Source organism: Microtus oregoni, unplaced genomic scaffold, assembly GCF_018167655.1.
Source record: "Microtus oregoni isolate MIOR12 unplaced genomic scaffold, Mior012 000008F_ref0000371, whole genome shotgun sequence".
Taxonomy (NCBI): Eukaryota; Metazoa; Chordata; class Mammalia; order Rodentia; family Cricetidae; genus Microtus; species Microtus oregoni.
In genome coordinates, this window is record NW_024543067.1 from 18760501 (window position 1) to 18787762 (window position 27262).

The window sequence follows — 27262 nt, forward strand, 5'->3', positions numbered from 1 at the left end:
AGTACCAAGTAGCGCCAAGGGTGCTTAGACACACCTCATCCTGGAAACTCTCGCTTACTGCATGACTTAACCCAACCATACATGCTTACTCTCCCGTGTTTGTGAAAGTTGATGTCCTTACATCATGAGGGATGTGAAAGCTGGCCTACACGCATTAGTCAGTGAACAGAGAACAGCAGCTATGTGATCGAAGAATTGCTGTATGAGCTAAGAGAAAATTTATGGGACGCAAGATGAGCTGAGTCAAAAGAGCAGCCGTGTGACAGAGCTAGCACAACACTTCTGGAAAGAAGTCATTTACCAGTCAGTGTTTATCCCACCAGGTACCCTGTTCTCAAGTCTGGAGAAAGGGGAGCCTTCTTACGGCTAAACCCACAGGTTAATTGTTGGCTATGGCACACATTGGAAACTTCCACAGGCTTTAGTAAACTGTCTTTGTGAATACTTCAGTCATAGGTATTCATAACATGAATAGGAAGTCTTAGCAGCATTTTGCTCAGTGTGAACTATGAAGATGCTTAAAATGAAGCTATTCTAGAACTTACTCCTTTTGTACTTCCTTACCCCCTTTCTTAATCAGTTTTCTTCTTCTGCACTTCAAACTGCTTTGAGAGGTCAGACCCCTGCTACAAATTGGGTTCTGCATTCCCAGGAACTTAGGAGCCTTGAAGTTACCCTGCGACCTCTCCCTCTGACTGGAGGAGTTGCCCTTGAACACACTACTGGCTTTGCAAATCTGCATGATTACAAGCAAGCTACGTTGCCTGCAGTGATTACCTACCCAGTTAAGCAGTTCTTTTGCTACAATCCATTCTCTGGAAATAAGATGTCTCCCTCCTTTTCCCCCTCCCTCCCTCCGCTTCCTTCTCTTCCGCTTTGTTTTGCAGAAGGGTCTCAACGTGTAATTCAGGCTAGACTTGAATTTGCAATAATCGTGTTTCAGCCTCCCAAATCCTTAGATGATTGGCATGGCTATCAAGCCTAACTCGATATAGTACTTAAAATTTATATATTTTATGTGTCTATATTATGTGTGCTTATATTTATATTTTGTATGCCTTTCTTCATACTCCCCACCAGCTATCTTCTACCTTCTCTTCCTCCTCTCAGATTTAGATATTTTCTCTTCTTTTCTATTTGTGGCCAAATGAATGTGATTATGGTCACTTCTGTTAGTATTAGTAGGGACTATTTAATTGAAGAGGGAGACTCACCAATGACTCTACTTCTAAGGGACATGACCCTTCTAGGTTCATTAAGTGCCTGTAGCTTCTTAGGGAGGAGTAGGGCCTTTTGAGTCCCTTCCCCACCTACCATATTCTATTGATAGGTCTAGTCTTATGGAAATAGCCTCTGCTACTGTGAGTTTATGGCTGCAGCAGCCATATCATGTCCAGAAGTCAGCAGCTCATACCACTTTCCCCATCTTGCTGTCCTTGCATTCTTTCTCTCCCTTCTTCTGTGATCCTCTCTGAGCCTTTGAAAGGGTGAGATTGATGTCCCATTTAGGGCTGAGTAATTGTTTAAGCCTTCAGAGTTTTAGGTTTTCAAAGGAGCTGTGTAGTCTAAGTATGGGCTTGTGTCAGGCGTGAAGTGGCTCAAGGGTGCATGGTTTGTGTGTGCACTTCTTGCCAATCCAAACACATTAATATTGCAGGCAATGAATACTGCGTGTAGGTATTAAGATATTCCACCTTTCTGTGAAGGCAAGTACTAAATTGTGCGAAAGAGAATGTATGGCTAGGATGGTAACACAGGGGAAGGTTTAGATATCTATGATAAATATAAAGGTAGCATTCTTTTCCTGATGGTTCCCTGAAGGCGTAAGTCACAAACAATGCCACACCAATTCGGGGTTATGATTATTAGGGTAGTATTTATTTAAAGGGGAAAAAACTTACAGATCACTGTCCCAGGCAACAGCCCTCTACGCAACCAGGAAAGGAGTCTAGTCGCCGGCTGAGCAGGAAGTGAAGAGAGAGAGGAGAGGGAAGTGGCCGCTTTTTTAAAGGGAGAGAAACCACGCCCCAATGGGCTGGTACCTCAGCGGTGATAGGCTGGAGGAGTAGGAGGACCTCCCGCAACAGTTCCCTGTGTGCACGCGTATGTATTCAGTCAGGGAGACTACCTCTAGGAGTCTCACATCTTATCCTGTCTTGATTATGTAGGGACAGTGGCTGTAGTCAGATTTCCTGTGAAGGTTCTTTGAATAGAACATTTCTTTCTCGAGCTGATGTGTCTTCTGTGCTGGAGGGATGGCAAATAAGAGGGAGGGTAATGAGAAAATGTTGTGTAAATACATTTGTGTCCTGTGGGAGTGTTATCAGAGTCAAGAAAATATGGGTCTCTGCAGTATGATTTTGCATATATTTCCTGCATCTTGTTTGCTTATGCATTCCTTCTTCTCCGCTTATTTATTCATATATCCTGCTCTACTGTATGAGATTTTATAGAGCACATAGCTGTCTGACAGCAGAGTTTCATTGTTTCCATGAGTGTTTGGTTGGTGCATATGGTCTGACATGGATGAGCAGCCACGGTGAGATTTCGGAGTCTATTAAAGGGGCTCATTAAAAAGATCAATCTGTTTCTGTAATAACACTGGGAGCCATCAGTCACTGGGAGAGGGAAAAACTGACACCTGAGGAGAAAACACATTTTGGTAATTTGTTCATGGCATGTCTTGAACAAAAGAGCATTCTATATTTTGTTTACAACTTTCATGGGTTTAAATTCTGTGATGATTGCCAAGCTAATGTGTTTCAGGGATGGACTTTGGCAAGATTGTCTTTATTTTCACCCCTAAATTTATTTCCACTGGCTATGTTTCTTTTTTTTTTTAAACTATCATTGTTATTTTTTATTATTTGAGACAGTGCCATGTACCAGGCCAGCCACAAACTCTCGGTGTAACCAAGGAAGATGTGGAGCTCCCATCTTCCTGCCTCTACAGGTGCTAGAATTGTAGGCAAACACCACTGAGTGTGGCCAATATGCCTGTCATTTACAGACAAGTTCACTCTCTAGGGAAATTTATTAAACAATTCCTTTGCTTGTTTCTACATAGAACAGTGAAATGCTTTACAGTCTTATAAAATTAGCTGGGGGAGAGTCCTTGAACTGGATTTCTAGATCCGTGGAAGAATGCTCTAGGGCCTAAAACAAACAGACAAATAAAAACACCCCAAAACTAATTTTCATTTTAAAGTCATGCTTTTTCTCAAATTATTAGGGAAGAAGCATTTTAATTTGTAGGGAACGTTTATTCTCGTTTCTTCTTTTCTTGAGACCTTCTTCTTTTGTCATTTTGTAATGGGTCATGCAGAAAGAGATGAGGTGCTTTAATTAATGGACCAGTTACATATAATAGCCAAACAGAGGGAAGTTAGTCCCTTGTAAGCCAGCTCTGTTGGCTCATCAGGCCTGAATACCAACATGGGGAGTGAGGAGGGGAAGAACAAGGAGTACTTCATTTCATGGACCCTGCGCAGTGAGTTAAAGTTAAGGCCTTGGAAAGATGCTGGAGCTACACTTGCTGTCATTATTGCCTTTCTCTTCCCAGAGCCTTGGTGGAGTGCGTGCCTGTTCTGCCTTGAGCATTGGCTACCTCCTGTTACTCTGCTCTTCCTCAGAGAGCTGTTCTCACTTACGAAAGCCAAGGAAATGATCTTTGCTTTTGAGTGGGGACCATTGCTCGTCTGCTTTCCCTTCACCCACTTGAACGATTGCTCTTGGGTACCAGCTCTCTTAGTTCTTATCGTCATTTTGATATGACTGCATTCCTCACGTGAACACTCTCAGATTTTTAGTTTTGAGGTTGTAGAAGTTCACCCTCAACATTTCAAAAAGCGACTTGTTTGAATCTTGAACCTACATAATTTGCCACCTGTGAGGGATCTCACGGATGGACCAAGTCAACTGCTTTGAGGAAATCAAGGCTTACAGAATTTGTCCAAAGTCAGAAAACTTCCTGATGAAGAACAAGTTGTATTTGTTTGGCTGAAATCTTGCACTTGTACACAATACATTTGAAGGTTCAGAAGTTAAACAAGGGAAGCTCAGTTAAGAATTGGATTTCTTCCCCTCATTCATTAACTTATTTCTTTTCCGTAATTGCAGAAGCAGGTAAATGCCATAGTATAATGTTCTAGGGGTTTTAAAGTCTTTTTTAATGATAGAAAAATATACAGTGATCCCAGTTTCCTGGCCTAATAAGGAGTTAGTAAATGCTGGAGGCTCTAGTCTTCTTCTGATCTCTAGGTCAGAAGGCTGTTATTTTGAAAGTGTGTTAGTTGAACATATAAGGTTTGGTACCACCTTACTTGCCAGCTGAACCGTGCATGTTCATTCCTCCTGAATAAAATGAATGAGGGTTCAGTCTTCCTGATTTTCTAAAAGGAAAATGTAGGTGTACATTAGGGAAAAACTACATGATGAATCAACTCTAAATAAGAGTATGATCAACTGCATTTAACATCCCATGAAAAAGTAGTAATTTTTATCATACAGTCATATTTTTCATGTATTATTTATGCATTCCTCTGTTTCAATAAGTATGCAACAATCTCTGTATTAATTATTTTCTTAGTCATATCAGTTATGAAGTCTTCTTGTGAAATATCATTGACTGAGGAAGACGATATAATAGCAGAGGCCTTTCCACCACTATGGATTCCACCTTCAATTTAAATAGCCTTCCTTCTTGCCACTCCTGTAGGTTCCAGCTGTCCCAAATTCTCCTGATGCCTAGCTTAACATCCTCATTGACAGTGTCTGTTCTCATTCCTGCATCCTGGATGTCTGACTCAGTATTTGTTATGTGAATAAAGGGTTCCTAGTTACAATTCTGTAGTTATGGCTACTACTTACCGTGGTCTTTAAGATGTGCCAGGCCCCATACCAAATAATCCAGCCACTAACCTACAGTGTTATACATGGATTCAGAGAGGTTGGCTGCAATGTTTGAGGTCACATGGCTTACAAGAGGCTGCTAACCCTAGGTTCTCCAACGTCAACACCTGTGTTCTCAGAGATGCCATTCTCTAGTTCCACAACTGGAGAACTCGGTGCCTTGAGAAACTTGTTGAAAGTCAGATATAAATTCTTCATTCTTTCCTCTAGTCCTCTCAGCAAGGCTAAGATCAACCAGTCTTCATTTTGCACATGGAAGCCCTGAATTTCTTAGAAAGTTAAGTCTCCTGTGTGCATATGGCCAGCAACTAGCAGGGCTAAAGGCTGGAGCCAAGTCTCTGTAATTCAAAACTCCTGCTCTTTGGAGTGTACATTCTTCGAAACCTTTCTCTCTGACATCTCATAACGGTTATCCTGTTCCTCTGGATTTTTTCGTTCATAGAGCCAGCATGAGAAGGTAGAATCCCAGAGCTCTAGTAGTATAATTTTTAATTTAATAAATGATTTAATAAAAAATTTACTCCTCCCAGGAAGGGTAATACGTAACTATAATTTCAGCATTCAGCAATCTAAGACAGGAGGCTCTCAACATTGAGGTCTCCTGGACTTCTTAGTAAGACTGTTCCACATGCAACTAGGTGTATAGCTTAGTGAAAGATGATCGAGTACTTTGCCAATGTGAACAGTTTCCTAGTTCAGTCTCCATCAACTACAGACAGGCAGATACACATACACACACATGCACACAGAATTTCAGTTCAGTGACAAGTCGTGATCTCATGGAATAACCTTCCATTAAGATCAAGTTTGCAGCAGATAGGAACAAATATAAAGGTCTACAGCCACACATTACACAGGAAAGAGAGAGAGAGAGACTATAAACAGTCTTACATGGGATGTCTTCATCCAATCCCTCTCCTCAGAGCTGAGAGAACGCTGCAGAGGTCATGGGGGAACTGGGAGAACAAGGCTCTCTGAACCTACTGAGAAAAGCTCATATGAACTCACAGAGACGAACACAGCAAACACAGGGCGTACAAGGGTCTTGTGCATGGGTCTTTACCAGATCCCCTGAATACGCATCATAGCTTTCAGTTTAGTGTTTTTATGGGACTCCTGAGTGTGTGAACAAGCGGGTCTCCTTGTGCTTTCTGTTGGGCTCTTTTCCTTCTGGTGGTTTGTCTTGTCCAACTTCAATGTGATTGCTTTTGTCTTATCTTACTATGTTTTATCTTGTTAGGCTTTGTTGTAACTTAGAAGGCTGTTCTTTTCTAATGAGAGATGGAAATGTGGGAAGGAAGGAGAAGGAACTGGAAGGCCAAGAAGGAGGGGAAACTGTAATCAGGATATGTAACAGAAGAAAAAAAAATCTACTTTCAATAAAGGCGGAAAAAGATGAAGTTCTGTCTTTGCATTTCCATTGAAATTTGGAGAGGTCCATTATATTTCATTAGTATATAGAATTCCCCTTTTCCCTAACAATCTTTAATTGTTTATTTTTTAATATATGTATCTTTGAAATACATGAGTAAACATAGCTATGTCCCAGGCAGGAACCAAATGCAGAGATTGGCTCAGTGACCAGGAGGAACTGGAGGGCTCTGTCTAGAATATACAGATGACAAGGTAGAACATGAAGGCAGCAAGAGGAAACACAGGATGTTTCCGCAGTGGCAGGGATGAGAAGATGCAAAGGGGACAGTCGGTGACACTCGTGACTGTTGAACAGATGGTCGGTGTCAGGAGGCGTGCGAGGAAACAATTCCTTCCTCCCGCTTGGGGAAGGAAGGCCCAGGTGGCTCGCTGAACCTGGATGTTAGCATCTTTGAAGGTCCGGGCATTTTTGTGTGTGTGGAACAGCAGACATCCACCTGCTTTGCGTATCTTCCTAAAGACAGTTATGTGCGTTGCCAGAACGTGTCTCCCTTGGGCAGCTGTGGCAGTAGGAAGATTAAAGGTGCTTTTCTCCATCTGGCCCGCTAGTGTCGGGTCTGTGGCATTCTGATATCTATTTCTCTGTCCCGTATCATCTAAATGTCCCCATTCCTGCAGATCGATAGCAAGAGCTCAGAAACCACAGAATGTCGTGAAGAATTATCTGTGATTTTCTTTTTAAAGGGGCAGGAAGATTTAACTTTTTTTTTTGTTTCAGATACACATCAAGAAAAAAAAATGTATGATGTGGAATTCTTATCTAAAGCCATCTATTTGGAAGTGTTTACGAAGGGGTTTCTTGTCCAGTTATGCTTTGAGAATGGTTTTCCCCATTTGAGTCAAGGTGCAGTCATGCTATGGAAATCTTGACAAACAACACATGTTGGAAGAGGATAGATAGGTTTGATATCAAGTTATTAATGCCTTTAATCTTTTCTTTAATAGACTCTTTTTCCTCCAAAAATTTGAGGTATAGACATAGGAAGTTAAAGAAAAAAATAATGCAAGTCTTTGTGCCTGACAGGATTTCAGATCAGAGTTTCCTTCTAGCCTGTCTTCTCCGACTGACAGTCCAGGGTTGAGCATAGCTCACCCACTCCCATCATCCCTGTTACCTCCTCTTCGTGATGGTTTATGTCCCTTGTTTGCCATCTCCCTGGATGTTGCAGCCTGTCGTATGCTGCAGAGGGATTACCAGTGCACACTGGCCATCATGGCTTGATAAATGTTTCATGTAGGCATTTAAGAAAGATTTATTTAATTATTTTTTAGTTACACATATATGTATGGATCTGTTCTCATGCCATGTGCCCAAGACATCAGATCTGGAGTTACATGTGGTTGTGAGCTGCTTAACATAGATGCTAGGAATCAAATTCGAATCTGCTGCAAGTAGAGTATGCGCTCTTACTAACTGAGCCGTCTCTCCAGCCCCTCATGCAGACTTTATTTATAGGTTTTGTGTGTGTGTGTGTGACTGAGGAATTAAAAACAAAATAATAACCACAGTGTGGTAAAGGACATATTTAGCCTTTTTGGTTATTTCCCTGTTATTTTTCCTGATGGTCTCATTTTACTGAGCAGGAGTCTGAGGATAGAGAAGTTGAGGAATGATGGAGGAAGGTCATTGGCTAATAAAGGAACTGCCCTGGCCCATTTTATTGGTTAGGACATAGGTGGGAGGAGTAAACAGAACAAAATGCTGGGAGGAAGAGGAAGTGAGGTCAGACTCCACAGCTCTGCTCTCTTGAGCAGATGCCTCAGCAGAGACTCCACAGCTCTCTCGGGAGCAGATGCCAGAGAGAGATGCCTCAGAGAGAGACGCCATGCTCCTGGCTCCTGGGCAGACGCACGCTATGAAGCTCCGACCCAGGATGGACTAGGCTAGAATCTTCCCGGTAAGACCGGTTCTCACAGATTATTAGAGATGGGTTGATCGGGATAACAGGATTAGCCAGTAAGGGCTATGGCTAAAGGGCCAAGCAGTGATTAAAAGAATACAGTGTCTGTGTAATTATTTTGGGGCATAAGCTAGCCGAGCAGGCGGCCGGGGTGCTGGGAATGCAGCCCTGCCGCCCCTATTACTACAGTTGGTGCCCAACGTGGGGCTCGAACCCACGACCCTGAGATTAAGAGTCTCATGCTCTACCGACTGAGCTAGCCGGGCAGGCGGCCGGGGTGCTGGGAACGCAGCCCTGCCGCCCCTATTACTACAGAGGAACTCAAAGCCATGGTGTTGAGTCAGCAGGGCTTCGGTCAGACCTTGTATGTAGAACGGACTATGTGTTGAACCATGAACAGCCATTCAGATAACAGCTTCTGGTTGGGGAACATAGCATTCAGAGGTAGATTCTCGAAGTTAAAACTGTCTTGCATGTAGCCCTGGGACGTGTTGTGGGGACTTCTTTGTAGATACATTATTTCAAGAGAAAGGCTGTTTGGGGGCAATGAAAAGGTATTTAATTTTGCCTAATACACTTTGAAAAGGGCAACAAATAAAAATGCAAATATGGAATTTACCTAAGCAAATGAGGTATAGATAGCTATCGGCATTTCTAAGACAGAGGGACAAATGGCGATTAAGTTGTTTTAGTTACTACTCTGGACACAGGTCTTGTGAGTAGGGTGGGCTTTATAACTCGACAGGGATGGCCCGAGGAAGCTTCCTCACTCTGTGAACTAGAACGACCCTCAGTGAGATGTGTTTATCACTTCAGCAGGTCTCAGCTTGAGAGGGGACTCAGTCTAGAGCCCAGGAGCCTTAAAGAGAGAGGACGAACTCAAGACCTCATGATTTAGGGCTTGGAAATGGGCTTTGTCTCATGGAATTGGGTCGTTGGAGTAAAAGCCCTGATCAGAGGCTCCTGGAGGAGTGGAGAGGGATAGCAAATCTATCAATCTATCCATGTGAGAACTGGCAGGATTCTCCCAGTGTTCCGTGTTGCTGTTGATGTCATTGAAATAAGGAGAGGCAGAAGCTATGCTGTACTTGTGCAACAGAGATTTGTCAGAGACGTTTTGATGTGCACATGTTATCATGCTGTGGGGCTGCTAAATGGTACTTAGAATAGATTTCTACACACACACACACACACACACACACACACACACACACGCACTACCAATAGTGCATTCTGTAACACAGTGGAGAACTTGACACAAGATGCTGGGTTACACACTTGAGCCACCACACCTGGCTGCTTTTGTCTGCATAGCCATGCCATTGGCCCTTCGAATATTACAACAGAGGTATTAGACTTTTGGGTCTCCAAGCCTAGAGGGACCTCAGCTGTCATCTAGTCCAGTGGTTTTCAAACTTGATTTTTAGCAGCAGATTTGTCTCTTCTTTAAAAATGAGATCTTAGGCAGAACCTCATTTTATCAGACAGGTAAGAAGAATCAGTGGGTTTTGCTGGCCCTTTAAATCCCAATTGGCAGGGCAACCATTTCTTCATTGCCTACAGAATCCCGTGTGCACGTCCGGGGTCCAAGTTTGAAAACCACTGATCTAGTCCAACCCTTTCATTTTACAGATGAGCAAACTGAGGTCCAAAGAGGTTAAGTGACTTGTCCAAGGTCACACAGCTAGTCGTGGAAGAGCCAGGACTAGCTCTCAAGTCTCTTGACTTCCAGTCCCGTGCTCTTTCCACTACACCACAGTACAGTAAGGTAGGTGCCGGGTCAGCGTTGCGTTCATGGCTCGCAGTGGTCTTCCCTGCTTTCCGACTGATGTATGCTGGTAATATGTGCTGAATGCCAAAGTGTATTGTTCAAAAAAATGTATAGGATGTGAAAGTGCACATTAGAATCATGGAGACAGACACAATCAATCAATATCTAAAATGTTTCTTTCCACTTTAAAAAATTCTTTAAGTAATGTCTGAGCTATATGGGATACTTCAGTCTGATTCCAGGGATCAATATGTATGGAGTCAGTATATTAAGTGAAGCTATATGCTCGATGGGGGCAGCATTGAGATTTGGCCGCCATTCCCATGGTGGCCCTGCACTGCTGTCATTCCCAATATGGGTCAAGTCTCCCGTCTCCTTTAACTTGCAGTGGGCACGTACTCATTTCTCTTTAAACTCAGCAGACCTTCCCTCTATTTCTTGGGTGCTTGCACTTTTGGCCTCTAACCCCTTTTCCCTTCCCTGGCTGATGTGTGAAAATTGTCCATCCTTCAGGAAGAGATGAGAAGGGCCTTGTAGAGTTCAGTTGCCTCTGGTTATCTACACCCATTGATCCAGTTTTCCATCCAAGGCCCCTTTGCTATAATCAGACTAGGACCATCACCAATGGCGGGAAAGAAGGGAAACTGTCCCATGGGTTCCATAGCTGTGTGACTTCTTAAAACGGAAAGCATACATGGAACTCGGCAGCCTGTGTGAATCGGTAAGATTCTTATAGGCTGACTTTCCTGGGGAATAGGTGCTACCAATGCTCTGCTTCCAGACAAAATGACACGCAATCTTATCCTTTCTTACTGTTTATCAGGTTAGTCTCTAAGAAGTGGAGATTTATTCAGCAATAACATATTTTGTTAGTCATCCTTGTGTCTGTAACCCCAGGAAGAGTGATCCAGTATCTGATTTCATTTAGGAAATGCATTTCTTTTGACTGTCACGTTCACAATGAGGTGTTCCTCTCCTATTTCCAGACCCTGAATCCCCAGGCAGGACACACAAACTCTCTAGGGTTGAACTTTTTAAAATCAAGTAGGCACGAGAGCTGAGTGATAGAGAATTTGCATGTTTGTCCCTTGGGTTCACCCCCCAACACCACTCCCCACTTCTAAAATGAGAAGAAAAAAGTGACCAAGGTGTTCCTTTTAGCCTCCGCAATCTGTATGACTGTTGGCTGAAGACAATGTTGGGCTTCTAGACTTGACTGTATGTATGAGTTCATTTGGATCATTTCATGCAAGAAGAATATGGAAACATTTTGTATCTTTGAGATCAAATTCTGTAACCTTTAGTCCCTGGTGGCCCTTGAACCCCTGAAATGTGGCTACTGGAAATTGACTTTCAAACTTCACTTAAGTTGAATTGACTTACATTTTATACTACCGTTTACAACAACTCAGCTCTCAGGTGCTCTTGGGGACAAAAGCCAGAGCCTGGTGGAATAGGTTCATCTTGATAGTGATGATACTTTGCTCTGGTGGTTTCTCTGGTTTTTTTTTTTTTTTTTTGAGACAGGATTTCAATATGTAGCCCAGGCTGGCCTTGAATTTTCAGTCCTCCGTAGCCTTTCTGGGGCTGGATTATAGGTGGGAACCAGCTTGGCAGCAGTTACTAGGGTAGCTTGCTAGAAACTAAGCACTACTCATGCCATCCGTAGAAGGGGACTGGGTTTCCTCTTATTCATGGCTTAACCACGTGAACTATATCTGCGAAGGTGTTTGCTAGTCTGATAACAAGCGTGGCATTTTCTGCTCTTAGCCTGGTGATCCTCTCAGGCGAGCAGGGGTTTGAATGAACCCCTGTAGAGTTTCTGGGAAGCTTTGCTTTGGGTCTTGCTGGCCAGTGAAGAAGTGTGCTATTGGATATCAAAAACTCGAGTTGGAGTGTCTGAACGATGCTGACTCCTTTATGAAACAAAACTCTTTTTCTTCCCTCCTCAGAACCAAAGAAAATGGCTTTGACAGAGAGCCTTTGCACTCAGAACATCCAAGCAAGCGAGCATGCACTATTAGCCCAGGCCAGCGGTACAGTCCAAATAATGGCTTATCCTACCAGCCAAATGGCCTGCCTCACCCTACCCCACCTCCACCTCAGCACTACCGTTTGGATGATATGGCCATTGCCCACCACTACAGGGACTCCTATCGACACCCCAGCCACAGGGACCTCAGGGACAGAACTAGACCTATGGGTAAGCTGGAGGATCTCTTTTCTTCTTTGGGGATTGGATATTTGCAGATTTATGCCATTATTTCTTAACCGAGTTTGAACATGTAACCTGATAGAGTTGAACACCTCTCTATATGTTGTCTCCTTCGTGAAAAACTCTATGAATATGCCGTGCCTTTTCTTTACTCACTTGGGTTTTAATTAATTAATTAGTTATCTGAGACAGTGATTTGTTGCATGAACCAGGCTGGCCTCAAACTTGCAATCCCTCTGCCTCCTGAGTGTTGGGATTCTAGGCATGCAACACTGTCGTGGGATTCACCCCATGCTCTAAGAGAACAGGTTAATTTTTGGTTTTGGAGTATGGCACCAAATATAATATAAGCCACCAATTCTAGTTTTGATTCTCAAGATGGGTTTTCCTTGAATTCTTCCTTAGTATACGAGGTTCCGTTTATGATCCAGCCACAGATTTTTTTTTTGTAAATTATTGTCTTTCACTGAAATTGTCTGTCAAGTTGATTTTTACATTTTCTTTCTTCATACTACTCCACATTTCCTAAGTATCCTTTGTCATGTTGTCTGTGGCCTAACTGGACAGGTATTCCTTGAGGAATACTTTGGTAGATTATTTAAGAATGCAAGCCATAACAGTTAGTGTCAATTTTACATCAAATATCAGAAAGTGGAAGGAGTGGCTTCGGGTAAATATAGATTCTGTTTGCCTGGGTCCATGTCTTCTTTTCACAAATTACTGGAAGTGAGGGTTTCAGGAGACATTACCTTGTGAAGAACAAGTGTCAGCCCTGGGAACGTCGGCGGCAGGATGAGTGATGCAAGCTGTTACTGTACCTGTGGTTGGGGGTGGGGACATCGAGCGGCTAGTGAGCATGCTGTTCTTGGGGGGCACTTCTAGCTCCTAGTTTTTGCTGAGCCCCTCTGGGAGCAGCAATACTGCCCTTTTTGGATCTCACACATGAGGAAGCATCCTTGACTACAAAACCAGTTGTTGGCCAGAATACCTAATGTGGGAATTTGAAATTTAGTGGGCAACGTACAAAGGATGATGCCCAGGTAGAAAAACAGAAAACTGAGCAGAGGATGCAGAAACCTGGGACACTGCCCATCCCCTGGCCACTGCTTGAATAATCGTGACAGTGGCTTTTGTTTTCTTCACTGGCAGAGCCCTGATATGCAGGAGTCGATATGAATTCCCGGCTGGGTGACTAGGAAGCAATAGTTTCATATGTCGGGTCTTGTCGTCTTTCTGTGTGTACCATCTGCATGGAAAGAGAGCAGCAAGGCAGAGTGAGAGGCAAGATGATCGAGGCCTGGGCTGTGAGATGGTTTCTTAGGACGTCTGGTCCCCACAACAGCATGTCAGACAAATGGCATAGCATGCAAGTTGTCCTTTCTTAGTAGCCAACTGATGTTCAAACAGCCATAAGTTTTTGTTTATAGATAGCAGTGTAGTCTACTGGCCACTGTGAAACTGGCTTAAGAGATGTCCAGTTGTGGGCATAGAAATGGCTCTTCCTTTGGTGAAGTATTAGTTACCGTGTCCCATGGAGTCATCAGCATAGAACTTATTATGCTTGTGTGCACAGATTGTGTTTTCATGCAGTGCTGTGAGGTGTCTGCTTGTCTGCATCCACTGGTTTTATGCAGTTTTGTCTAGATCATGTGTCTCATCTTTTAGTTATACTAGCTTATAAAACTAATAGTGCTAATCTTTATACATATGTGCAACTACTTAACCATCCTGAAAGTCTGGCAGGGATCATTATGTTAATCTAAAATAAAATCTGTGTGACAAACACATTTGTTACATCAAGATGCCATATTGAAGGTAGAAAGATCTTCATGAAGGTGTGGCGTATAAACGCCTCTCCCATGTGGGGACTTTGACTCATTAGAAAAGTTCAATGAAATCACTTGGTAAGCAGCGTTAGTTTATCAGCAAGCTTAAAATTTGGGCCCATTTATCCAGAATTTTCTGAAGTTCAGAACCAATTACGTCTCAACACTAGTGCCAAGCATCTCATGAATGGAAAGTGTCCTCCTTCTGCTGGTTCCCCCCTTTACGGCCTTCTGTGTATCAGAAAGAACAAAACCATGTGAGGCTGAGGGCTTTAGTGTGTGAAACTGAGATACTGACAAACACAAACTTTCATTTTCTTCACTTTTTTTCTTTTTTTTAATTCAGTCAGACCAAAAAATGACCTTCAAACCTTAAACACATTGAGCCAGTCCTGTGTCGTTACCAAATACTGAGAATCAAACACGTTTCTACAGTTACTATTATTCATTTTTAAAGAGATGAAGTCCAGCACTGTTCCACAAATTCTGGGCTGCCACTAACCACAAACATCCTATGCCTCCTTAATTGTCCTGAGCGTGAAGAGTGTGCATCGCTGTTGACTTAGTGAACTAAAACCTTGACATATTTATGACTTCTATAACTCTTGATTTTACAGGCAAATAAATATCTAGGTGCCACTGTCGTGAGTGTCCCTGTCACATTTATATTCTTATCACTCCCTAGTTGTTTTCTGGGATGACTAATTTTAACAGTGTTTTCCCCCTAAAAATACAGGCAACAAATAAGTCAACAAAAGTTACATATTTGCAAACATTTCAACTTGAAGTAATCACAACAAACAGAGCAATAACTAAACACTACTTTCTCTCAGAGCCTTTTCTGGTATGCAAGTCAGCAGAACGTATGTGCAATTCGCCTTTTTACCAATAGGTGGCATTGACAATTTTAAGTTTTAAATTCTATTTCTGAATATTTTCTAATTAGACAGAAATAATAGAAAACATTTTATACTTGGCATTTTTTTTTTAATCCCAAGAAAGAACTGCCATGAATTTTTTTAATCCAATCAGCCATAGACACACATATATTCATGAATGAAAACAGCCTTGTGATTCATTCTAGTTTTTCCTTCTAACTCAGCTCAGAGAAAGCCTTCTAAGCACTCCTGTTTCACAGGGAGCAGAGCACAGTGCCTTCTCTGTCTAGTGTCCTTTGGTGCATACAGACGACCCTCCAGTAAGGGACCTTCGCATCTAGAAGCCTCAGACTTGCCGGCCCTGGTTCTCTGCTTAGAGTGCTGGTGTGTCGACTGGGAGCCAACTGTAGAGACTCAGCCATTGAAAGTAGAAAATGATGTCATGGACTAATTCCCTTTCTTTGACAGAATGTAAAGGGCTTTATCCATGGTGAATCTGTAAGATGACCTTTGACCTGACCCTCCTGCCCTGTCAGTGAGACACATAGTCTTTGTGTTCCTGTGAGCTTCTTAGCTAACATCTCATCATTAATGTCGGTGGTGAGCCAGGAGTAATGGTTCACGTCTGTTATGGCAGCACTTGGTGGGCTGAGTCTGGTGGATTGGCCATGAGCTCTAGGCCAGTGTGGGCTAGAGTGAGACCGTGTATTAGGGAAAACAAAAATCGGTGCTCACTTGGTAAACGTGTCCACGTTGCCTTGTGTTCGTGTGCACCCACGGATGTAGACTCTAGAGGTCAACACTAGGTCTCTTTCTCGATCCTCGCCTAATTTATTTCTGGGCAGAGGGTCTTTCACTGAAGCTAAAGCTCACTGATTGGTCTAGAATAGCTGGCCAGTGAATTCTAGCAATCCTACTGTCTCCACCTCCCCAGGAACTGGGATTATAGACATGTCCTGGCTTTTCATATGGGACCGAAGATCTAAATTCAAGACCTCTTGCTTATATGGCAGATATTTCATTGACTGAGCCCTCTTCCCAGCCCACATTACCTTTTCATAGTAACAGTGATGCAAAAGGCCAAATACACATGATCTTTGTGTTAGGATTTTCAGTTTCTTGCCTTGAAAATTTATAGGTTATTTTATAACTGGCATGTTGATTTTTTTTTCCCCATAAAGACTAGTGTGGTGCCATGAATAGTGGCTTACGCCTAAATTCACAAGACTTTGTATACTGAAGTAGAAATATGGAGCGCTTAAGGCCTGCCTAGGCTTCAAAGTAAGTTCTAGGCCAGTCTGCTCTTCATGGTGAGACCTGTCTCCAATAATAAACAAAACAAAGTCACTGAAAAGAAAGGTCTGGTTTCTTTTTACTTTTTGTATTTTGGTAAGTTGGTCATTTGTAGCTTTCCTGTTCTCCCAGCTTTTCTTTATGACCCAGTTAGATACACATAGTAAGATTGTATTCACCTGTATCTGTGCTGCAACACAAAGTTCTTACCATGCCTCTCTTGAGAAAGTATAGCCCACTTTAAATAAGCTTACACTGTCCTGATTCTTAATGCACTGTAACCACATTCGATACTGTATTGATGGTTGATTGATTGCTGGGCATTGAACCCAGGGCCTCACAAGGCTAAATATAGATTCTAACTCCGACCTGCCTTGTTACTACAAATACAAGAGTCCTCCTGTTCTGTGGAGTTTAGGCTTGCTGTGTGGATGACCACTTCTCAGCTGGAGATCTCCTATCAAAGTCCTCACGCGTCCACATGTTGTGGTTGTTGCTGTGTGCTGACTGCAGATACTATTGACTGTGTTCTGGAGGCTTTGGGGGGATTAAGCCTTCTTCTCCACATTTGTAGGGTTACATGGCACACGTCAAGAAGAAATGATTGACCACAGACTAACAGATAGAGAATGGGCAGAAGAATGGAAACATCTTGATCATGTAAGACCCCAGTCATCTTTTGGACTAAACTGTTTTACAAGCGAGGGAGGGGAGCTTTGAAGGTATTGCATGTTTTGTTATTGGGAAAAATGAGTGTGAATATTTGAAGTTGGACATAGGTCTGGTTTCCAAACTGATGTGAAAGCTGCTTAAGAGAAATATTAGCTCTTGGAAGAGCACAGATCAGCAGGCCACTGTTTTCTTGTGAAGGGGTGACTTAGGTTGTTATAGCCTAGTGTGCTCTCTATTTGGAAAGATAGATTTACTGTTAGGCGAGTATCTGTCATGATCCCATCCATACCTCTTCTTTTCCCCCTCCTCATTTCTGTTGAATTTGATCAGTTATTGAGTCAGAATTTCAAATCTTTCCATCAAAAGTCTTTCCACCAAAATCTCACATTAAAGTCTCCAGGAAGAATATAGTCTGTTTCCTTGGCCTGAAACAGTGTGTTTCATTCCTCATTCTTCTTTCTTTCTTTTTTTTTTAAATTTGTGGTGATGTGTATAACTTTCTTTCCCTCCTGTCCCTTACGTAGCTGTTAAACTGCATAATGGACATGGTAGAAAAGACGAGACGATCCCTCACCGTCCTGCGACGGTGTCAGGAGGCAGACCGGGAGGAGCTGAATTACTGGATCCGGCGCTACAGCGATGCTGAGGACTTGAAGAAGGGCAGCAGCAGCAGCAGCCACTCCAGGCAGCAGAGCCCCGTCAACCCAGACCCTGTTGCGTTAGGTACTTTTATTTTGTTTCTCGATTGAGTACTTGATCGCCCATTTCATATCCTGTTCATAACAACTCTGTTTAGTAACACGCGTTTCTGAAAGTAAGGTGTGCTGAGGGAATTTAAGGACGGTAAACATTTGCCGTGTCCTCGAGAGCAGGGAGAGAAGGCAGACTGGTATGCTAGGAAACGGTGGTCAAATGCAACCCCTTTTCCAGGTTATGGCAGAGTTTTGGGGTTAAACCACACTGTGTCCTCCCTCATTAGATAGCTGTGGGAAAGGATTTTGCCTCAAACCTGTCAACATAAAAGCTCAACTGTGTGTCTGAGAGGCCAACATTTCTAACAAGGTTTCTTTGGTACTCTTGAAAAGACTATACTTTTGGAATAGTATGTGTGAGTGCACGTGCCTCTGTGTGTGTGTGTGTGTGTGTGTGTGTGTGTGCATGCGTGTGTGTGTATTCGGTGCTTGTGGAGGTCAGAAGAGGATGTCCATTCCTTTGGAACTGGAGATATTGGTGGTTGTAAGTTGTCTGATACAGATGCTAAACTCAGACCCTCTGGAACAGCAGTGCATGCTCTTAACTCCTGAGCTAGCTCTTCAGCGCCTTTTCTAAGTTTTCACCAAGACCTAGTCTTGAAGGCAGTCTTGTTCTGTTGCTATGTCTCCCCAAACAAACAGAAGTCGCTTTTCCCAAAGCCCCTTTGGATGGGAGACAAGAATGCTATACAGTGTGCTTATGCCGCACGAAAACTAACAATTAAAAATGTAGAACTTCTGTTACTTATCTTCATTTGGATTGTTTACTTTTGAATATATTATTTATAGTTATATAATGGAACTGTGTTATGACTACATGAAACTATATTTAGTGTTGATATTTGTAGATTGTCAGGGTAAAAAAAAATAGAATATAATCCCAAAGACACTGAAAGATAAATTCAATATGAAAGCATTTCAAGTGGCCTGAAAACTTTGCGCTGAGTGAATAATGGGTTTTATCGTTTACATCGCTAGCCATTGTATGTGTGCACTATTTGACTAAATGGAGTGGAGAGATGGACTTGTATGGACCTTCATTCTGTCATCTTATGTGTTTACTTCATACCCACCTGCTGACTCAGTTTTGAATGCAGTCTTTGCTGAGTACAAAAATGAAATAAATAGCCCACCTAAAGAATAAACTTCTGACTTGGAATCATTAGCACAATGACTAATGAATCAGAATAAAAACTTTGAGGCATGTTTATCTGCATACTGATTTCACACCATCTCTTTTAAAAATAAAATTATTCCTAGCAAATACAGTTTCCTTTGCACGTAGGTTTATGGATTTCTGCAGATTCATGCAGGCTGAGCATTCATTACCATACTAAATATTAAATAAAGAGGGATTCCTGGCCTTATAATTTACCCAACAGGAATGATTCTGGGGAGTTTGCAGGCAAGGCAGTTGTATTTGTCAGGTTGCATTAGGCACATAATGAAAACAGAATTAAGTCTAATTTGAACTGGTATTGGTCTAAACAAAGCTATGTGGAGCTGAGTACAATAAGCATCTTGTTTTTATTTTCTTATTGTGAGTAAAAAATTGGTTAATGTGGCAGATTTGCTGAGAAACAAAAGGGGATATTTGTAGCCATTGAACGTAGGAAAGGACGGAGAGCCCTATAGTAAACAAGCGTCCAGGAACAGAATCATGCATTGTGGTTAGCTCAATGAAGTGCATTCATTAAGTCAACCCTTAAACTTTATGTGCTTATCACGTTCGTGGCACCAGGAGAAGGATTCTTCCTTCTGGTCTTGAGGAAGAGATAGGCAAAGATGCAACTGAGGGCTCAGCCTGGTGTCTGCTGTGCACTGCTAAAGAAGTCTCAGAAACTCACTGGGCTTCATGCCTAAGCAAGAGGCTACTTAGCCATGGACATCCTCTGCTTTCTAGGTAGTCACCACCACTGTGCCAACTCTGACCAATGTTAGTGACTGGTTACATCTTCCAGAAAGACCGCCTCACGTCTCTGATACAAAACCAAAATGATCAACTTGGCTTACAAAAAAACGGTTGCATAGGTGTACATAAATTACTGCCTTTAGCGATGCTTGGTGAACTCATATCTTTGGTCACGCTAAGTTGTTGCTTTGGTGTTATAAGTTTTTATAGGCTATACTCTCCAAAGACTACATAAAAATTTGTGTTTGTTTAGACTATTCGGACCTTAGACTGCCTTCTACTAAGCCATTGCCCAAATTGTTAAGAGCTCTGTGGTTTCCAGGTTCTAGCAGTTAGTGGTTATTTACCATGGGTGTCTTTGCTGCTTGGCTTGTGAAGTTTTTGAATTCCATTTTCTAGAGCCAGTTTGTGGCTCTGAGTGAGAGGATAGGTAGTTTCAATCAGGTATTATTTACATAAACTGCTTTCTGTCTTTCAGGGTTTAGAACTGAAGGTATGAATGAGTGTAGTAAAAAGATAATCAGTTATTGGCAAATTGATTCATTTTCTTCTCCTGGAAAGTGTTCAACTGGGTTCCTGTGGGCTGAGAAAGCTACAGTAGATCTGCATTTTATATACATGGAGATATCATTATGCCATAACTCGTTCATTTTCTAAGGTTTGAAATGGTCTCATATGAGACCTTCAGAGCATAGTATAGATGATGTATTTGGCTCAGATCCAGCCCTCCTCCTCCCACCCCTAACTTGGAAATTGTGGAGATGTTTAGCCATGCACTCATTTTTAGCATTTTTAAATGGTGTTTAGGGACTGTGTGGAGGAGAGTGTCATCCTTGAACTCCCAATCCTCCTGCCTCTTTCTCTAAAATTCTGGGATTATAGGCATATGCACCACTCTTCCTTTGAAGGACTTTGGAGAAACGTAATTTTTCATTAATAAAAAGATGCTTATTTTTGTATCTTTGCTGAAATGAAATGAGTGCTGGGATTAAAGACGTGCGCCACCACTGCCTGGCTCTGAGCATTTATTATTAGTATTAAATCTCTCTGTGATTATTTGGGGAGCAGCTGGTAGGAGAGAATAGTCCACCTACACACTCTTTTTATTATTCTGCATTTGCTGTCCAGAAAAACAACTAGATATTCAACTGTTAACAGCATTAGACAAGTACTCTTCAGACTCTTGTCTTTGTGTTAAAGTTTGACCCTTACATTTTTATGTTTTATTATCTAGTGTACTTGACTGACCAGGAGGGCGGTAGGATGATAACCGGCAGACTCAGTCCCTGACACAGAGTTCCTCTGGCATTTATGGATAGGAACTTGCTGGCTGCCCCTTGGTGTGCTCCGGAGTATTTGGGTCCATAACCATGTACCTTCTCCTTGCGGGGTGTTGCTTCTAGTACTGTTCTGGAGCCTACCATTTTATTTTATTTTTTAAAATCACCTCCTTTGAACTTGCATGGAAGTATTCTAGTATCTTTCTGCAGTTGATTGTCTATCTCTTATTTTCAAGAATGTTGTAAAAATGGCTAGAAAAGAGGGTTTTTTTTTCTTTCTTTTTAAAAAAGTTATCTAATGATGGGTTTAAGGCTAAAGTCAGGAACTACTGTCAGGAACTCTGAAGTCTGGTGGCATAAATTCCTTGTGGGTTTTTAGAGGAATATTGAGATGGTAGAGCAGAGATTTAGCTAGTGCCTCTGTGTGGGTTTTAGTAGGTACTTAGCTCATTCCAGAAAGAAGTTTTTGACTGATTTACATAGAAGGGAAAATGAAGCTGGTCTTTCATCAGGGGGTCAGCTGTTCAAGGTTATGGACATGATGGAGAAGTTCATGCTTCAGTGTCTTAATTGGCAAGTGGTATGATGATAGTGGCAACACTGGATTACTAAGATTCTCTGGAGCATCTGACCTGGATCACCCATACTTAGAGTGCCAGCTCTGAGTGGGTCTGGATTGGATTTCTTGGTTCCCTCTACACTTTGGTGTGTGTCAAGTCACAAATCTCATGTGTTTGAGTTTCCTCATCTGCAATGTGGAGATGGCAAGAACATACATGTTGTAGGCAGATCTACGGATACTGGATTAGAAGGCATAAAAAGAGAAAAGGGGGTGTTTGACACATAATAGATGTGGTGTAAGTATTAATATTATGGTAATCTTCAAAAGGATTTGAAAGAATAGTAGTAAATGAAGTTGGTAGATATGGGGGGGGTGGACATCCAAAATTGTAGCATGATAATAGATTCTTATAAACTTTCACATGCTGCAGAATATTTCTAAGTGTGTTTTTTATTGGCAGAAAAATTTAAAGAGGAATTTTTCCATGATTATAATATTGCATTTAATTCATAACCCATAACTATAGGAAAATAGTTTTCCCTCAACCAAAGAAACATTGTTAAACTGCTCTAATGCCAGAATATAAAAACCATAAACAGGTTGTTCAGAACAGAGCTATGTGTGAAATTTGGATCTTTTTCACACTTGTATTGATTTTTTTTTTTTTTTTTGTAATCACATCGTGAAGTTCATCTCATGGGCCACACACCTGAGTCCATAAGGCAAATGCCTGTCATGTTTTAAAGTCTGGTTTATTTCATGATATTATATTTTAAACACTACAAATTAAATATGCCTGTGTTTTCAAAATAAGATGATTCTTTCTAGAATATGGGGTGTGCTCATTGACAAAGATGGATATTCAAAAACAGTGGCTAATTTTGAGGCTGTGTGAGGGCTTTCAAAAGAAAGCTTTGAAATTTCTGAATTTATTACCCTTATAAGTGGTGGCATTTGTGAGGATGGAATCTCTTAACCCTTCCTTTCTTTTGATGGTCACTGCAATAGATACGAACATGATCACAGCCTCATTCTGCCCACGACAGGATGAAGGCCATGCCTAGCGCTGCTGAGCTTTGAGCATTGCTGTCCTGGGTCAGATGAGGTCACACTGGCTTCCCAAAGGCTCTCTGCTCATCCCTTCATTATACTTGCTGTACCTAGTACCCAATGGTCTCCCTTCTGTTGTAGTAAGTGTAGTGCATCTTCCATCTCCTCTGTACATCATTGACCGCTGCTTCTCATTTTCTTTCACGGTTCTTCTAGCATCTCCCTTCACTCTGGTGTGACTCTTTCTCTTTAGTAGGTGTCTGTTATCTTCTGGAGGTTGCCACCTCCTCTTCCCGTGACCCCCAAGCAATTTGTACTTCAAACCAAGCGAACGTAATTTAGAAGAACTTCTCTACTCGCCTGTCAGTAATCACATTGTGTACGTGTTTTCCATTTGAAGTTCAGTCTTGCTAGATGCTCCTGTCTGTATTTACTGTTGCACTTTAGAAGAACTCTCCATTTTTATAGCAACTGCCATTTCAAAGGTAGTTTGTGAAAACAGTAGTACAGATAAGCTTCTCGAGAAGGAGCTTGAGAGTCTTAGAATTGTCTTCTCTAGATTAGCGAGTATTTTAAAATAATTAAGTCCTGTAGAACTGTCTCCATTTCTCCTATGTACCAATTTCAGGATTTCTTTTTCTTTCTTTATGTTATTCTAAAAATTTTATGTCTCTTAAGCTCCTTTTTCATACATAGCTCCTACAGTTAATCAGATGTTTCTACTTAGCCAGAAGATATATAATCTTGAAATTACAACTACTTAATCAAAAGATAATGTATTTGCATTATGTGGTTTTGGTAGCCTGCTATTTTTTTTAATTTTTAATTTTTTATTTTTTAAATTCATTTATTTATTAAGGATTTCTGCCTCTTCCCCGCCACCGCCTCCCATTTCCCTCCCCCTCCCCTGATCAAGTCCCCCTCTCTCATCTGCTCGAAGAGCAATCAGGGTTCCCTGACCTGTGGGAAGCCCAAGGACCGCCCACCTCTATCCAGGTCTAGTAAGGTGAGCATCCAAACTGCCTAGGCTCCCCCAAAGCCAGTATGTGCAGTAGGATCAAAAACCCACTGCGATTGTTCTTGAGTTCTCAGTATTCCTCATTGTCTGCTATGTTCAGCTAGTCTGGATTTATCCCATGCTTTTTCAGACCCAGGCTATCCTGAGTGAGGTAAGCCAGACCCAAAAAGAAGAACATGGGATGTACTCACACATATTTGGTTTCTAGCCATAAATAAAGGACATTGAGCTTATAATTCATGTTCCTAAAGAAGCTAAATAAGAAGGTGAATCCAAAGACAAACACATAGGCATCCTCCTGAATATTAACCTTCATCAGGCGATGAAAGGAGACAGAGACAGAGACCCACATTGGAGCACCGGACAGAAATCTCAAGGTCCAAATCAGGAGCAGAAGGAGAGGGAGCATGAGCAAGGAACTTAGGTAGCCTGCTATTTTTAAAGATATTTTTAGCTTTAATATTTAGCATTAAAGCAAATAGATTCGGAAGGGTACCTTCTTCACTGTTTTGTTCCTCCCATTGTTAGACCCGATGTCAGCAAAAGTACCATGACTCAGAACTGGAGAGGATGCTGCAAAATGCATGCAGTCTTGGGCGCATGTGTTTGTGCATGCCCGCGTGAGCGTGTGTGTGTGTGTGTGTGTGTGTGTGTGTGTGTGTGTGTGTTTAGGTTTGGCTATATTGCAAACAGTTCTTTTAGAAATTAGCATTAAGAAAACAGTTTTCACATTTGGTATCAGTATTTCTTGGGTAGGAGTTGGTTCTCTTTTGATATCTTAGAGTGTCATTTATGGAGATATAGCCAAAATATGACATCCCAACTTTCCAGTGTGGCATAACAAGATACCCCGGTAGAGAACACCAAAGGTGAAAGGTTGACTGATCCCGAAGCATTGAAGTTGAGGGCATAAATATTTACAAGGTTTAAGTAACCTTCATAAAAATTTTATCTATAGAGTTTAAGTATCTACTTCCAAGGAGAAAGACAGTGAACTGGTAACTCTGGGAATAATTTCAATCGACATATAAAATAATATTCTTACAGTTAAGAATTTTGGGGCTGTGTTTTTATACTATAAACTTCTCCAGAGCTTTTGCTTTCCTTAAATAGCAAATAGCTATGGTTAAATACTGAGAGAAAAAGTTCTCTACAGTCTTTCTTCTTCCTTGTTACTTAAAATGGATATAAGCGCTCTCACTGGTTGCTATAGAGATTTGCATGGGTATGGATCTTGGTTTATTGATACAAATTTAAAGTCAATTTTGTTGTATGTGTATTTCTGCTCTTGAGTAAGGTATGTGTGTGCAGCTCATTTAAAAATGTAATATATAATTAAGAAATATAACTTAATAGTCATCTATAATAGTCAAGCTTATAGTCATGTTAGTTAGGTTTTCTAGATGTATAGAGATATATTTCAGTTAGATAGATATTCTTCAAACCTTTCAAAGACTACAGGATATGGCATTAAAATGTTTTAAGAGCTTAGAACTTTTCATGACAGTGAGACACATGTGCTCCTGGCAGCACCAATCTACTTCAAGAGAAAGATGGACATCAAAAAGGCTCCTTATGGAGTTGGTTAGCCATTTGGACAAGAAACTGCTTTTTCCTGGACTGCTTGATGGTATGTTGGGTGAACTGGACATGCAGGACCCACAGAGAAATGACTGCTGAACTTGCCTAAAGGTGAGATGATCCTTTGGAGTTCCAGCTACCTGAAAGAGTCTGCTAGACATTCTGCAGAACACAGAAGAAATGTGGCTGACAAACTGCCAATAAAGGTGGAACTGCCTTTGAAATTTCCTGCTTCATGAAAAAGTCTGCTGGATACTATGGGCCTGTAGGCTGAAGATGGATGCCCCAATGGTACAGAAGAATTTTGGGTGACTGTCCAGCTACCAAGATGTCTCTGTCAATTCTAGAGTTTCAGAAGTTCCTTACAATGTACCTGCTGTTTACTTAGGTAATATTATATCCTTCTGGAGTCTTTGATGGAGTTGAAGACTAGATAGAAAGTAGATATAAGTATTGTAACTGTAATTCTTACTTGATACCTGTTTTCTTATATGTAATTCTACTATGTTAAAGATAAAGCCTTCCTTTTCATTTAAACAGAACAGGGGATGTGATGTGGTAGTCCCCTCTGTATTCTGTAAATACCATTAGTGAATAGAGAAACTGCCTTGGCCTGTTGATAGGGCAGAACTTAGTTAGGCAGGGGAAACTAAGCTGAATGCTGGGAGAAGGAAGGGCAGAGCTAGGAGAAGCCATGTAGCCCCGCTAGAGACAGGTGCCGGAAATTTGCTGGTAGGCCATGACCTCGTGGTAATGCACAGATTAATGGAGATGGGTTAAATTAAGATGTAAGAGTTAGCCAACAAGAAGCTAGAGTTAATGTGCCAAGCAATGATTTAAATAATATGGTTTCTGTGTGATTATTTTGGGTCTGAGCTGCTGAGCAGCCGGGGACAAGCAAGTGGCCTCTGAACAACAATTGGTGATGAAAATGAAGATTACCAGTGCCAGTCATTGTCAATTTTTCCTCAGAGTTTAGCAATGTTGGCTCAGTTTACAAATGGGCTTCTCAAACATGGAGAAGTAGCTTGATATCCCAGAGTGAGTAGCAGCCAAAACTCAGATTATTTTCCAACAGAATCTAGTCCTATTTCCCCTTTCTTTGTGCTGCCTAGAATTGGTAATTATCATCTTTTATGTCTGTACTTTGGATAACCGCATCACTTTTTCTGTTCTTTATGATAATGCTTGGCACTTTATCAAAAGATAGTTGTTAACCCACTGAACTTTCTTTAACCTGCGACATGAGGGGAAAAAAAAACAAAACCAAGAACCCACCCCTTGAAACTTGTAAGAATTAGTTTTTATTGTTGGCTGTAGGCTTTACAGAGCTCTTATTAGTCAACTAAATATACTTCAGTGAAAGTGATTTGCCTGTGAAAAGTCTTTATCACTTGTTACACATAAACTTATCACTGTAAGGCATGCTGTGTGTGGACTCGACCACATTCCATCTCCTGTGAAAATAGTTATGGTGTTATAGAAGACAAGCTTGAACGACTTAGTTAGCAGTATCATATATCCCTTAAGTCATACACCATATAGCTGTTTTTACCTTTCTTGAAGAACAAAAATAATTCATTAAAAAGGGTATTTTGTTGTTGTTACTTATACTTTACAAAGAAGCACACCAATGAAAATTCATGGGTATGATACTTATTAGATAATTTTATGTTAATATTGATAATATGTATTGTATAACAACTTATGAAGTAGTTTTAAGATTATAATGCAACCTTTTAAAAAGAAATATTTTATTTTTGAAAAAATATTTAAAAGAAATATTGCAAAGTTAGAAGAGAGGCTTTCCATATATCCTTCACCAAATTACCATACTTTTTTTTAAAGTTAACTAGGGAAAATTGGTGTTCAGGCTCACTGATGATCTATGTGCCCTGCAAAGATTTGCATATATTTAAAACATTCATGTCTAATGACTTAGCTCAAGGAGCTGTCATTTGTCTTCTTTTTAGTATCATGCATTGATTATTATAGCTTATAATAGCTCAATTGATTAGTCTCTTCTTCAGTCCTTCTGAAATCTGATAGTGTAGTTCTTGTCTCAGATTTCCTCACTCAAGAGGAATAAACAGATCTCGAATACATAGGCTTGCATTGAAAATCCAATATGGAAGACTTGTCTTGCATATTTATATTTTAGCCAGGGAAGATAATAACAAACATTATTTTCAAGGTGCATAAAATT

General features: G+C 41.2%; 1 protein-coding gene and 1 non-coding gene across 10 annotated transcripts in view; one reads left to right on the forward strand and one right to left on the reverse strand.

Moving 5' to 3' along the window:
- The window catches only part of Runx1t1 (RUNX1 partner transcriptional co-repressor 1), a 149162-nt gene that overhangs the window by 101396 nt on the left and 20504 nt on the right, over positions 1-27262 (forward strand). For all 9 annotated transcript variants that reach the window (XM_041657148.1, XM_041657152.1, XM_041657156.1 and 6 more), the window contains 3 exons: positions 11970-12220; positions 16804-16889; positions 17426-17624. In XM_041657148.1, the coding sequence (XP_041513082.1) occupies positions 11970-12220; positions 16804-16889; positions 17426-17624 (536 nt within the window). The remainder of the gene's footprint in view (positions 1-11969; positions 12221-16803; positions 16890-17425; positions 17625-27262) is intronic.
- Positions 8440-8512, reverse strand: Trnak-cuu. The gene has a single exon. It is a non-coding gene; the product is annotated as a tRNA-Lys (tRNA).